Here is a 16,419-nt window from a genome sequence, read left to right as displayed (position 1 = left end):
TGCAGCCATAAATTCAACCTTGATCAATTCGACTCATCTTTGCACAATGGCAATGATAAGGCGATTAATAATCCGATATTCATTATTTCTAATACTGAGATAGCTCAGAAATCTCGCATTAGTCTTAGAACCGTCTATAATTTACTAGGCTAAATGCAATAGCTTTCCACTTAAATTATCCTTGTTTCCATGGATTTGATAAGATTGGTTTGGGTCAGATATAGTAGTTCAGTCCTTTTTGAGGAAATACTTCTTTAACGTAGTATATAAACTTCAAAGAACATGGAGGCTAGTATCTTACAGTTTCAATGAAGCAAATATTTTTTGGGGGATTTTGTTTTCTTTATTTAGCTGCTTTTACGTGTAGGATTTTAGTAGGTTCGCACTTTTATTTTATATTTGAATAGAGAACAATAGAGAAGAGGTAACTAGATTTGAATCACAGTTCACTTGGTATTGTTCTGATCAAAAAAATTAAAAGTCACTCAAAATACAGCCAGCACGTTATTCCATGGTTTCAACAAGAGAAGAAAACGATTACATTATTTTGGTTCTTTGAGAGAAATTTACGTCAGAACACTGCAGACAATAAGTTATACAAAAATGCTAACTATGCAAGAACGTAATTACTTACTTGCACAAAAGAATATGAGTGGGACATCATAATGAAAGTATTTATGTAGCAAAATAACTATATAGCTGGAATTCATAAAACAGAGATTTTTATAAACGACAGAAATCTTTTCTGAAGCAGTAGAAGGCAGTCGATAATATAGCAAACATGTAGCTTGGTTTTTCCTGCTATAGTAAGTGTGCAATGTCTACTTCTGATGTAGTACATCCCTCAAAGCTGTGACACATTGGCATAGCATAGTTACATAGAAAAACAACATATTTGATAGACCATATAATGACTTTTTCTTTTACTTTCTAGAGACAGTTTTTTGACTTCTGAGAATTGGATAGTTATTTACAATAATTTTGTATGGATGACTAAGCTATAAATTGGGGCTAGTGTTGTTACATCGAGAAATGAAACATACATCATTTCTGATCTCTTGTTTACAGATAAGCATCCCACAAAATAAGTATATTGTCATCATTTCATGTCAAGAGCCAACTTATTTAAGATTCCTTCTTCTCTTCTCTAAAGCAACACCCTCCTCCAACATATCAGCTGCATCGTCCTGCATTCCAAGTTTGATGAGGGCAGCAGCTTGCAAGTAAAATGCAGTGGGCCAATCATGTTTTAACCAATGTGCTTTCATTGCATCTAGAAGAGCTGGCTCTGGCAGACCACAGTAAAGATACGCTAGACTTCGTCTTGCATGAACTGTCGGTGACTCCAAAAGGTGAGAATCTATGACCTGTATCCAAAACAAAATGTCAAATATATTCATAAATTGTAGATGCAGAACCATCCCTTCAATTAAAGTTTACGAGCTATCTATTCAAGAAATGCTCATCAAAACTTGTTCATATGAGTAAAAGTTGCCAAAATGTCTTTATCTTTAGAATATTGATATTCATGTCTGTGTTCTACTACATACACCTAGCGTCAAATGGTTGTTATTACAATTCATTTATTTCAACAGTTAGTTATGGAATTTTTCTTTCTAAAACCCAGCAGCTACTTGTAACCTTTGCACAAGGATTGAGGTGACATTCGTAGAGCTTTCTTCTTGGGAGCAAATACAAGTCAAAAGGCTAAAACAAGGAAATATCACAAAAATAAGCTTAAAACAGAATTGCATTGTGATGTTTTGAGCATTGAAGTACACAAACATTAAGTCAAATTCCAATACAATACAAGTGAAAAGTGTTGGAAATGAAGAGAGTAACTAGAGGGGAGGGGTAAATCAATTACCACAAAACAATTCCTTGTCCCCAAATGTCAAATCAAACTTTTCATTGATAATGCAATTCTTTATCCAGCTCGGTTAAAACTAAGAACTTGCTGTAACTTGGTTAACAAAGCAGTCTTATGAAAATTAATCTGTTTTAACTTTAGTAACTTACTTGAAGAAATATAAAGCATAAAGCAAGTAACATTAACATAGATAACACCACGATTTAACATGGAAACCTAATTTGGGAAAACCACCATGCAACTAGTTACAATATTTTCACTCTTCTGAAGTGAGCCTTGTTAGGAGCCAACTGTAATGTCCACTTTTTGGGATAGTCATAATTGATAATTATTTAGTCAAAAAGTCAGATAATGCTATTGTTAGAAATTATTTTTATATTTAAGGAGGAGACTTCAGCTGTAATCAAGTTGCTTAGACACCAATCCTCAATAGGTGTTCCCTTAATGTTTACAAATCCAAGTCCGTTTCACAAAGATTTATAGAACATTGACCCCCACCTTCTATTGGGATACATCCAATTGGTTGGAATTTACTCCAGCCTCTCCTTAATTACATCCTTGATTCTCCTCTCAAATACAAGATAATAATATTACAAAAAAAAAATCATCCCTAATGCTAATAATAATATTGTAATTAATAATAGTAATCCCATTTTTAAAAAATAACATAAAGATTCAACTTTATTCATATAAATACTCAATATTAGTATTATTTATCTAAATATATAATATTATTAATATTACCATCAATATACAATATGAAAATCAATATATAGCTTGATTTTTGGCTTTAATTATGTACTCCTTAACACCCCTTTTACTCCTCTATGGTCAAATTAAGCCCCCCCCAAGAATTTCGATTTTTTTAGCATTAATACTTTACTCCTTATATTATTTGTATAATTCCTTCTAAATCCACGTAGGATAACCTTGTATGTTAGATTCTTTAAAATTGGGGCACAATTCTAATAGCCATGGATATTACCAATTGAATGGAAATCCTTCCATATAGTTTTCCCTTTAAATAGTTTCTTCTTCATTGGGTAATTATTTCCCTTTTGCCCATTGGTGGGGTTATATCTTGCTTGCCCTCCTTTTATTATGCATTTATTTTCCGTATTTTCTATTCGATGGTGATATCTCCTCTCTACTTTTTGATCTGCTACTTATATCCTTGATTGGCATTATAGTACCAAGTTACCAACACACCAAGATAGGTCGTGCCCTATCATCATTCGACTTGTTTGGAAGCCCATCTTTTAATATGGTGTTTAGTTATAAAGTGGGCTGAAAAATGGTTTAGAATGATTTGTACTTATTATGTTTCCTTTTATTTAAAGTGGCAAGGAAATTTTTATTATAAATGTTTTTATTTAGCGACTTGGACAATCTTATATATTGAGTAATAGTTTATATATATCTTTTATTGACCATTTACTTAGTAAATAAATATGGATATAATTTATGATTTAATCTTAAATCTTTATTTAGAGAGGATATTGCACCAACCCTGTTAAAGGTTACAATACATACTATTAAGTATGACCTTGTTAGAGGATTTAGATCACCCTATTAGGAGTGGCCTAGTTAGAGGTCTTCAAACACTTCAATCTTGAATGTCACCTTGTTAAAGGATTTACAATCTGACTATTAAGTGAATTATGTTAAGAGATTTCTTCACTGCTACAATGGTTAGAAGGTAACACTAATTTGACCTGATTTATGAAGCAACTTCTTTTGCAAATTCAGATCTCTATTTTGGCTTGACCTCTAGATCCATACTGATTAGAATATCCTTTGCAGCTTATCTTCCACACTTGCCTGCTCTTCCTTTTTCTTCAATCACATATCCATCTTATTCCACATCATACATATCTCACATTTTACATTAGACTTCTTGATCTCTCTTATATATCATAAGCTTTGTCAAGTCGGCTTGAATACCTTTTCAAATAATGATTAAACATCTAACAAGTTGACCTCAATTAGTTAAATAATTAACAAGTGTAATTTGTTGTCACTTGATCAATACTGGAAGTCCTTTGATGCCCGACCACTCGGTTAATACTGGAAGTCCTCTGATGCCCGACCACTTGGTTAATACTGAAGCTAGATATCTGCCATTGCCTGACTGCTTGGTTAACACTGAATATTCTTCATTGCCTGACTACTTGGTTGATACTGAATATGCTTGGTTCATACTGCAAGTTCTTTGTTGCCCGACTGCTCGGTTAATATTGACATTGTGTAACATCAATGGCAATATACAATTTGAAGAATTGTTTCCAACAAAAAGGCTACAAAAATACTATTATCTTTAAAAATTTGTATATATAAAATTCTAAAATATTAATAAGCACAAAAATTTATTATGTGTAAATGTAGTATTCTAGTTTATAATATTTTTTATAAAAATACAAAATGATTTAGACTTATTTTAAAAAGATGGGATATATTTGTTTTAAATATTTTAATAAGTTTTTAGAAAAGTTTCTATCTTCTTGTATGAATTTAGGAATGATTGCTGCTATTACTTCTGTGGTGCGAGGATGTGAAAGGTTAATGGAACTCAAGAATGGGCTCAACTATTCAGCAGATTCCCATGTGTTACGCACTTGTTTGCCACTTTGGTCTCAACAGCCCATAGAGAGTAGGGGCCCTTTACACAGTAGGTTGGGTGCCTCCAGAACTAATCCATAGGTTCTCCAATACATGTTGAGATTCAAGTCTTCTCTGAGTCAATCCATAGTAAATATTTCTATTAATGTGACTGGATCCGTGGTGGAAAGGAATCAAAAATACTTTTCTGGATCAGCTCTCTCAAGTGTACACTCAAGATTTGGTATAAAAGGAGGCTCCCTCTTTATTTCGAAAATCCATAATCCATGATTGATAGCATACTTGTGCTCAAGCATTCAAGCCTTCAAGCAATCAAGGGTTCAAACCATCTTCAAGAGCATTCAAGGAGATCTTTTTGCAACCCATTGGAAAGGAGATTTCTTGCATTCAAGATGTTTTCAAGGAGCTTCAAAGCAGTTCATTTGGGGGTTTCATCATCAATCTTCCATGCTCATACCACAACCTTTCAAGATCTAGCTTCCTCCAATGGTAATAGTGGAGTTTGTCATCAAGAGAGGGTTTCAACATTCACCATTCTTCTACATCTGATTTGATTCAAGAGCACATTCACATCCTCTTAACCTAATCAACTTGGTAAAGTGAGTTCATTGCATTTGATTGAGAAATCCTACTCTTGTAAGGTTAATTTGTTCATTTGCTATACATTTCTAGCTTTGCAATTACTATTTCGAATTCAATTTCAAGGTTAATTCCTAAACTGGGGTTTGACCAAGGCAAACCCCCTATCAACAAAACAAAAACATTTTTCTTGCAAGTTACAAGTTTTGGAAAGCAGAACAAAGTATAGATTTGGATACCCATTTCGTCAAATACTAGAGATTTGAAACCAATTTCATGATTGGACACAGAAGGGGTGGGAGGCATTTATTCCTTGTCCCAAAAAATAATCTTTGTCCTCGAAAGGGACGCATTTCTTCCCCGTCCCTAAAAGTCATCTTTATTTGGAGCTGAACAATTTCTACATTTTGCATATCTGAAAGTTTCTTGTCCAAAAGATGGTTTGTTTGCTATCAAAAACAATACGGAAGCCAAAAACTCAAAGTCCAATTTTCCATTCACCTTTTAAGGTTAGTCTTTTATTTGTTTCATTCATTTCAGTAAATTTACCTTCTAAAATCTATTTTCTTTAATTGCAAATCACTTGCAATTTCTACAATTAGGGTTTTAAAGATCTTGCATTCTTTCTCTAATTCTATAACCATTAGATCTTTGTTTGCATTAGTGCTCCTTCATCATTTGGATTGCATTAATCTACATGAATCTAATAACCTCAAAGTTGGACTTGAAAGAATCTATCCCCTTAGTTCCCCTTTGAGTTATAAGGTCACAACTCCCTTGACAAAATGTGAAGTAATTGAGAGCCTTTCCGTTGCTTCACTTTTCACCTTTACAACATGTAACATACACTATGTTCCATGGTGTTTCGAGATAGGGAGGGGAGATGGCAGGGGACATGGTTCGAAACATTTTCTAGGTTATTTTTATAAGAGAGCGGTAGTAGAACAACATTATAAGTTTCAATAAAACATTATAATAGTAGTCTCAAAACATAAAAAATCCACTCTATTAATATCCCAAAGCCTCATTACTATGTGTTAACCATCAAACAACATTCTATGAAAACTCTCTCTAAAACATAATTAATAAAATATTATAATATAACTACTGATAAGTAATAATTTTTTTAAAAATATATTAATAAAGATATAGAACTACTATAACATAATTACAATATAATAATTATAATTATAAAAATATTAAAAAATAATAAAAGTGCAAACAATTAAACATTGACCTTAGAACAAACCTAATGCCGTGGAAATAACAATGCAAAATCAATTGAAAAAACAAAATATGAAAAAACACAATGCAATGTTAACTCAATGCAAAGTTAATAACAATGTCAGGCAAGTACTAACATTGCAGAAATTAAAAAAAACATCACAAACAAAAGGCATTCAAAGGAAATAGATTTAAAAATAGAAATTCTAGTATGATCCCTTGACCATTGAAGTAGATGAACATTAATATAACCTTATCACACTAACAGTCAGATGGTTCAAATAGGTCAAGGCAAGGAAAATTGACTAAAAAATCATGAGCATTCATATTAAAATCACTCGGATTTTCAGAATGAGATATGTTCTTAAGAAACTAAAACTCAAATGGAGGAAAGCTTTTTGTAAATTCCAATGGCTTCAATGACAACTGAGGGAAAACAGAAGCATACAGAATAACTGCTAGTTGTGCTAGGCAAGCATTAGACATGCGAATGAATCAACACCCCACTAATGGATTCCAAACCAAGTAAATATGGTATGACAATCCTTTTAAGGCACAAATAATTCCTAGAAACAATTGCACCTAGAACTAGTTGGTTTCTGCATAGGTGTCTTGTTGAATATTTTTCTGCCTATTTTTATTTTCATTAATCCCAACTTCGATTAAAATAACTTTGGGATTAAATAAAAATAGGCGCCTCGAGAACGATTACTCTCGGCGTAATATATATAGAAGTATATATAAGCTAGTTATATAATAGACAACAAAAAGGGTTTCTATTGTTATTGGTGAAACAGTAAACTGTGACGTTGGTGGCTTACAAGTATCATTGTGTAGTAGATTGATTTGCAGATTATTATCAGTGGCTTACAATTCAAAGATACCTATTACCATTATTATATAATAAACATCAAAACATGTGTTATTTGTGTTAAATATTAATCATATTCAATATACATATTGATTGAAAACATATTTTGTGACGATTTATATATATATATATATATATATATATATATTGACATATAAATCTAATACGACAACTTGAGAATTTAGTTTTAAATTAAAATAAATTTGATCATTCATTTTCAACATGGTATCAAAGCGGGTCTAAGAGACGATCCTGATCAGATTTATTTATCCAGTGCACTCAAAATTCCTTATCTATCAAAATGGTGAATGGTATGAGACTAAAAGACAAACTCAAGGTTACTCAAGTTTTGCAGCTTGGAAATTGCGCATAATGTTGATCTTGAAGAAGCATGATTTAAAATAGTTTATGGAAAAATCAGTCCCACCAACCAAAGGGAGTGGCGAATTGAATAAATGGGAAAAAACAACACTAGAGCTATGAAATTACTAGTGGACAAGATGAAGGATCATCTACTTCCCGTTATTACAGAACTAGACACAGCACATGAAATGTTCAAAACACTTAGAGAAATGTTTGAGATAAACAATACTACCAATATTCTCACATTGAAAGACAAACTCTCCAACATTAAAATGAATAAAGGAGAACCCATTGCTTCATATTTCTCAAGGATAACAAAACTAAGGAACCAACTCTCTACAAATTGGTCACATATATGATGACAGAATTAACCATGATAGCACTGAAAGGACTACCACCATCATGGAAATTTTTTAGATAGGGAATATAAGCTCGATCCAAGCTTCCTAAACTTGCTCAACCAAAAAGGCTGACTGCCTACAAGAGGAATGCATGCTAATATCTCAAGATGATGCTTCTACTGAAGGTGATATTCAAATTCTCACAAACCAAGTTGATAAAAGGAAGAAACCTAAAATAAAAGGGAAAAGGAAACAGACAGATTACTCTAAAATATAGTGTTTTAGATGTGACAACTATGGTCACTCGGCATTTTAATGTCTTGATAGACTGAAACATCAAGCATCCTTTGCCAATCACCAATTCGAATATAGATTCAAAAAGATGTCCATTCTAGAGAAACTTCAATTTTCATCACACGTGAAATATTGGATTGAGAGGGAGTTCTCTATTTGCTTACCATCGTCATCAAAATTGCAAAATAAATGTGAAATGTTTTTAAAGTAAATTTGCCTTTGTAACAATTTCTAAGATGGAGTCTCAAAATACCAAATTATTGTAATATATTTTCATATAAATCAAAATTTAAAATCACATTTATTTGTGTATATTTCTATACGTACTATAAGAGCTATGTGCCTTGATCTTTTCCTCAAAGAATGTTATTGTAGGAAAAGGTAGAAAAATTCAGAAGGAACCTGACATTTCATTAGAGGCGGCCTTGAAAGAGAGGGTGCAGATAGAGGATATGATTCAGTCAACTGTCAATGATCTCCGTCATATTGATTTAGAGGGAGTAAACCATGTTGAGATGGATTCTTCAATGATAAATATATTGTAGTAGTCAAGAGGAGTGTGATTCATGAATATACCCCGTGACCATGTGATTTTAATGGGCCTACCCCTATGTACATCATGGGGAAGTGACGACTTCCAAATGATCATTACTTGTATTGGCAGAAGTTAATGAAAGGTGACGATATTACAATAACTTAATCTTACGATGTCTATAAAGATCATGATAGATTATACTTTGCATGGTGGATGTTTATAATAAGCATTACGAGAATGGGTATGCCCATACCTTGTAAACATTTTTTGACTACATCATGAATGTTATGCAAATTGATGTTCTAGAAGACCATTACACAGAGCACTTGGTGAATATCATGCGACTTGATGTTCTAGAAAGCCATTACTCACAGTACTTGGTGAATATCTTTCATCTCAACATTTTGGAAGGCCATTACTCAAAGAGTATTTGGTTAATATCATTGATACTCTGGGAGACTAATGCTCATGATATCAGATGTGATATAAAAAAATTTGAGTAATTTGTGATATCAGATGTGATATCAAAACTTTTGAGTAATTGGTGAATATCGAATTTTGATATCCTAGGAGGCCAATGCTCTTGATATCAAATGGTAGAAAACTTCTGATTAGAGATATCCTCTCAATTGAGGTAATTTATGACATTCTTTTGTGTTTGAATCATCTCAGTATCATCCTCCCTAGCTAAGAGGGAGTGTTAATGATATAGCTTTCATCAGATGATGATTCAATATGATTGATTTAATTAGATGAATATATAGTTTATTATGTTGTGTGTGTATATATGTATATATATATATATATATTTATTTATATTTTTATTTATATTTATAATATTGAATAAATGATATATACATTATACCTATAAAAATTAAACTATACATAGTCTCCAGCACTATTCTCTATGACATAAGACATAGGCTTGGGTACATTATAAGGGGCTTGCCTATGTGTGAGATGTTAATTGATTAAATGCTCACCCGATCATCTCCTCGTTGGACAGCTAAGTCGACCGGATGTTTTCTTTGTTCTGCTTGTGATCAAATATTCAATGTACAAATGTCATGCCATGTGGACCTTAGGTGGCAAAGGGATGTGCGTTGAACCCACGTTGATTGAGCATGGTTGATATTAAAGCATCGTGATTGTATCCACCCAACCTTGTTAGTAATTGGTGTGTCGATTGAATGTAGGGATGCACGTAGAGGTCACGTCCCCATAGTACTTGCCTCCCCACTCCTCTCACACACTTATTACATAATAGAGTTCATGCCGGTTACTTCAAGGATATATATACAAAGCAGATCAATAAAAAAGGTTTCGATTGTTATCGGTGAAATAGTAGACAGCGACATCCATAGCTTAAAAGTATCATTGTGTTGTAGGTCGATTTGCAGATTATTATTGGTGGCTTACAAATCAAAGATACCTATTATCGTTATTATATAATAAACATCAAAAGGTGTAAGGTGCAATTACACAAGTGTTGAAGATTAATCATATTCAATATACATGCCGGTTACTTCAAGGATATATATACAAAGCAGATCAACAAAAAAAGGGTTTCTATTGTTATTGGTGAAACAATAGACAGCGACATCGATGGCTTAAAAGTATCATTGTTGTTTACCGTATAGGGTAAACAGTTTATTAATGCATTCAGACAATAGACAAGAACATGTAACACAAAAATATTCCTTTTATTATTCGCATGTATACAGAAGATACTACAATATTCGATATGATTGATTACATTGATGATTACGATTCTCCTTCTAATCCAAAGTCCATTTCGAACGGTGTACATATACCTTCCCGAAGGGGTGACTCAACTGTCATGCACCTGTTCGGATACAATTCTACCCATCGGCTACAATATAGATTTTCTCAACAACAATTGTGTTGTAGGTCGATTTGCAGATTATTATTGGTAGCTTACAAGTCAAAAATACCTATTACCATTATTATATAATAAACATCAAAAGTTGTAAGGTGCAATTACACAAGTGTTGAATATTAATCATATTCAATATAAATATTGACTGAAAACATATTACATATTGATTGAAAACATATTTTGAGACCATTTATATATATTAACATATAAATCTAATACAAGGACTTAAGGATTTAATTTTAAATTAAAATAAATCTGATCATCAATTTTCAACATGAACTATCGATTGGCATTTAATATTTATCATTGGCATTTGGCAAAGATCAATGATGAAGTACCAAACAATCAAATGATTTAGTTCTACAATTCGAAAGATTTATTTAAATTTTGTGTGTTTGTATATGGAGTCAGAGACACATACACACATGCAAACCCAAACACAAGAAAACTGCCCATACATAGATACTAGGTTCTAATACCATAACCACACTAGCAACTTAGATTTGAAACAAGAATAGGCCTTTACAATGGTTACGAAATTGCTCAACATCATAAATTATCATTAATAAAGAATTATAAGGTTCACCTTTTATCGAAGGTTTATATTGGCTAAATGGGCATTAAACCTTGAACTATAGATTATGAATCAACTTCCAATAAAGCACAATATCTCTAGATTTAGACGCTAAAAAGAAGTCAAAGATTCAAATATGCTTTTTTAGCCAAGTAATAGATCTAGCACAACTGAATCACATGAAAAGGCAATAAATGGCACAAGGGAAGTAATCCAATCAGGTTGATATACGATTCTGAATTATACAAAATACCCATCCCGATCTCCCACTCTTCATTATAGGTCTAAATGGTAGAAATTATCTAGAACAGCTTAAATTGAAGACATTGTACTCATTCCAGTAGTTGTTTACATCAGCCTTGTCTACATATAAACACTTTCCAAGTTGAGCGATAAAATTGACAAGCTCCAAAAAGTAAGCAACCGGTTTACATCAGGCTAGTTTGAATATAAGCAGCTGCTAGATTGAACATAAACAGTAATCAAAGTTGACAAGTTTCAACATCTTAGGTTATCAAACTCTACATTGCAAAAAAAATTACACTGCATATTGCTATTAAGTTGTTTTTCCTAATTAAAAAACATCAATTTGGATGTTGGGTCCGCGGATGCTTGTGGAAGCTCATGGCTGCCCTCTACTGCATGCCAGAAGCACAGCCTGGATACCTGGAGCTCTCTGGATCCATACAGAGCATCTGGGTGCCCAGGATGCACTTCTTGCATGCATCAAAGCATCCAAGTGCCTAGGATGCACATCTTGCACACATCTATAGGGCAGCAGTGTCTGCATCAAAACGAATCCGCTTATGAATCCAGGAATGATGCTGTGAATCAGTAACTAGGACAAAAGCAAAAGAGAATTTCCAGGTCAACTAGAAACATAAAAGAAAGAAAACAAATTATAAATTGTATAAAATAAAAACAAAATTAAGACCACAAATAATATTTAAAATAAACAAAAATGAGTAGAAAACTAATATATGAAATAAACAAGTTATAATATATATAAAACAAAAAAAACCTAAAGGTATAATGCTATATTATAGATAAATAGATAGAAACAACTAAGGATTCCTTATACATTCGCTAGTTAACAAACTTAGGCCCCAATTCCTTACTTCTCTCCTAATCATCAACCCTAAAGAGAATGGGATTTACTTGTCATAGTGTGACTGACACCAATCTACAGGCAGGCTCCCCAAGGCTCCTTGACTTTGTCTGCATCCTACCTTGGGATTCACCTACCTTGTAAGGATTTAATCCACCTTTCCCTAAACAACACTAACCTATCCTCTTAAGGAGCAATAGCAAGCGATTATGGAATAGGCTAGGAGTGCATTAACTTCAAATAGATTATGAATAGTTATTAATATATTGTGTATTATGTACAAATAAAATAAAATGTGGCATGCATGCATGCATACACATACGTACATACATACATACATATATATACATATATATATATATATATATATATATATATATATATATATATATATATATATATATATATATATATATATATATATATATATATATATATATATGCACACACACACACACACATATTTATACATATACATTTTAAAACCAATATTAATGATACAGTAATAAAATCCTGACATAATATTCCACAAATCATTAGTGATGCATAGGTTACAGCATACCCCTTGCTATTACTCAATACTTGATAGCAATCAGACATAATTCAATTTGATTTCTGATTACAGCTGATACGTATTTGGTTTTCTGTTCTCCTTGATGCCCAATGGAATGACTTAAATGCCCATTAAATCTACTTGGATGCTTACAACTTATGGGAAGAGTTATATCTGTTGCCAATGATTAGATAGTATTCCTAAAGATCCTACCTTTGCATGGAAAATCATTTTAATAGTAATCTTGATTAACCACTTTATAAGCACTGTTGTTGGTAATTTCATAACTCCTCAACACATTTATTTTCCATCATTGTTAACTCTCTCTACCTTAACTTCCTTCCTTCCATTGCTAATGCACACTCCATCACTGACTGCATCAATGGCTTAACCAATTGTTGATTATCTTAATCAACTATCAATAATTTCTTTGTACCGTGCTGCTATAATAGAAGGTTATAATAGTCATTTCAACAATCTTTGGTAATGCTACTTGCGAGAGTCAGATGTTTCACGTCATCATCTGCTGATAACTAGTTGTCATTGGTGTAAGGTTTATATAATTCCCTCTTTTAATTGTTGAATGATAGTGATTGGGCCCATATATGATGATTGTTGCTGCACTAGGTTAAATCAAGGGTCATAACAATTTGCCCTTCCCAAATTTTCTTCTCCACAAGCAATTTCAAGTTTGGATGACTGAAGATTTCTTCTCCTTCCCGTGTAGTGTCTTCCTTAGGTAAGCCCTTCTATTTAAATAGGAATTTGAGAATGGTATTATTCCTCAATCTCTTTCCCCTCATACTAAGTAGTAAGAACTTTTCTAGTTCCCAAATCAGCTTACCCTTGTCATCAAGTGGACATAACTCTATAGACGGAGAAATTTATTGTCCAAGGACTTTCTTAAGTTGAGATGAATGGAAAACATTGGAAATTCTATTGTTCTCAGGCAATTCTAACTCATAGGCTACCTCGCCTATTTTTCTTAGGATCTTGTATGGTCTATAAACTTGGGACTTTAACTTTTCTACTTCATTGGCCTTGATTCAAGTATGCTTATACAATTGTGGCCTTAAAAAAATAAAATCTCCAGCATCAAATGTTCTTTCAATGCAATTTCGATCTACATTGGGCATGGTGAAGATTGTCCTTGAGTGTTCATTATATCAAAACCGATTATGGCCAACTTGATGGAATTGATCGATGCGATCCAAATCCCTTGCACTTCTAGCTCTGCAAAAGCAAAGCGGGTGTTACCTACTCCTGAATAAAACACTTAAGCCCAGGATGCTTATAGCAGATTGGTTAGAATACGAACAAAAGTTTTTCAAATGGAAAGAATTATAGAAAACTTCAAACTTGCAATTTATAAATTAAGAATAATAAATGAATATATGACTGTGATAATGTTTTAAATAAAGAATAATTATAGATTAATGCAACAAATGAATATATTAATTCTTCAAAGAAAAGATATGAGATAATTGCCAACATATGGATTACAAATTATGAAAAATATAAACACCAGTGTTGAAGGATGATAGAGTCAATATTATAAGTTTAAAACATACAACTTAATAAAATTCTATGCACATTAATTATAAAAAATTTAGTAATCAAGATGCAACAAATCAAATATATGGACGCAATTTCAAAATAGTTTAGAATGTATTTTAACTCCTGTGGTTCGAAGACAAACCAGACATAGATTCGGAAACAAGTAAATATTTCACAATATCTATGATGTTCGATTTTAAAATGCTATAATTGATCCTGTCCACTTATCTATCATATAAATTATTTATAAAATTAAAATAATAATTGTTAAGGACAAAACTATATAATATTTTAACTCTAAAGCTTCATGCAAATAAAGTAAAATAAATATTTCTTACTGATCATGCCGGAAATAAAATTGCACTGGAGACACTCCTTACGAATGATTCATCCAATATAGTTTGACTCTAGAATCGCATATAAACTCATTCAATTCCACAATCCATGGGCTTAGTTCAAAAAATAATTTCTTTACAATGAAAGAATAAAATATATCAAAGTGCATATATATATATATATAGAGAACTTGGGTACGTAAATTTTTTAATATGAATATGAATTGTAAGATTTTACATCTTAAATATATAGATTTTGGAGGGGGATCGGGTGCCTTACAAAGCATCACACCCCTTCATCACGAATAACCGATCCCTGTTAATAATGAGGGTTTACTATAAGTATGTATATTTTTTAGAAGTAAACCAATAAATAAGCTGCATCATTTCATGGCAATCTTTCTGCAATCAAAATTTTCAATGACTAGAAGTGTCATTGGGTACTGTAGGAAATTTAATCATGCTTTGGCTTTATGATTCTCTGTGTAATGACATCCAAAAATTTGTCTTCATCTTTCGCGTGTGGCCTTCCATTCTTTCTTCTATGCATAGATTCCTGTCACTAAATCATCATGTTCCTATTTTCATACAAAGACCTTGGCAATTCTCGAGTTCTCATATAATCTTCAAGTAGGATGTTCTCTGCTTGGTTCTAGAGTGGTCTTCTCCGCATAGGATAATTCCTTCATAAGGATTAGATGTGAAATCTGATTTGAAAGAATTCCATAGATAACACTTTTGTGCTCTTCCTCTTCATTGCATACCTGCAACAAACACACAACATCATTAGACTCAGATTTTTCTAAGCAAGACTTGGATTAACAATTGGAAGTAGATAACGCAGAAACTCTTGTAGCCTCTTCCGGATGAAGAATAGACTTCAAGAATATATATTCTATACCAAACATTTGGTAGCACCACCAAACAATTAACTTCATCATGATTGTACAAAGCTGCTGCAACTGTGTAAAAACTATTATTTTGATGCTCTCATTTTTTTCAAAGCAATATTCAAGATGATGTGATACTTTTTCATACTTGAAATACATTGTGAGTGCATGGAGGATATTGCTGAAATCTTATAACCATGCAACCATTATCTAGGCCTTTGCAAAGAAAACATCTTGTCATATTGAATGATGAAAATCCTTCCCGTCTTCAAAGTCTGATGTTTCTTCCATTTTATGTGCAACAAAATCGTTGAGTTCAACAAGACATACTTGTTCGTGTTCTACATGGTTAAACATTCTCTATAGCACTTATACGTGAGTATATTATTCTGAAATGTGGCTTTTGCCTTCTTTTCATCTGCTTTGTTGTAGTATTGTGGCTTGGCCTCAAGAACACTGGTTCTAGTATAATTAGAGATTTACCCATCTTCTTTTGCAAATACAATAACATATCTTTTGTCAAATAGCCTGCATATTTTCTCACAAATATGTTAAAAAATATTCTAATTATTTCTAGATTTTACACGGTGGGTGAAGCTTCCTCAACTCTGATCAAAAGACCACTTATCTACTCAAACACTCTTCAGAATTTTGCCTTGAAAGCTCTGATAAATCTAGTAATCAGTACCTCATTTTTTGGCTCATATCTGCTATGTTAGAATGCTCAAATTTTCCATATGAGTCTTATCAAAGTCTGCAACCAAATTGATGAGATGAATGCCTTTTATGATTGTTCCAAATTCTGA

At 32.4% G+C, this 16,419-nt stretch overlaps 1 protein-coding gene across 2 annotated transcripts in view; it reads right to left on the bottom strand.

The window, feature by feature from the left end:
* Window positions 1-705: 705 nt before the first annotated feature.
* Window positions 706-16,419, bottom strand: part of LOC149537255 (serine/threonine-protein kinase BSK1-like) — a 97,484-nt gene continuing 81,770 nt past the window's right edge. For both annotated transcript variants that reach the window (XM_089807573.1, XM_089807574.1), the window contains exon 4: window positions 706-1,367. In XM_089807573.1, coding sequence (XP_089663699.1) covers window positions 1,122-1,367 — 246 coding nt within the window. In that variant the 3' untranslated portion in view covers window positions 706-1,121. The remainder of the gene's footprint in view (window positions 1,368-16,419) is intronic.

Source organism: Cupressus sempervirens, chromosome 10 (genome assembly GCF_028749045.1).
Source record: "Cupressus sempervirens isolate cs-2001-9-10 chromosome 10, ASM2874904v1, whole genome shotgun sequence".
Lineage (NCBI taxonomy): Eukaryota > Viridiplantae > Streptophyta > Pinopsida > Cupressales > Cupressaceae > Cupressus > Cupressus sempervirens.
The sequence above is the reverse complement of the archived record's forward strand: the minus strand, read 5'-3'. Positions and strand labels throughout refer to the sequence as shown.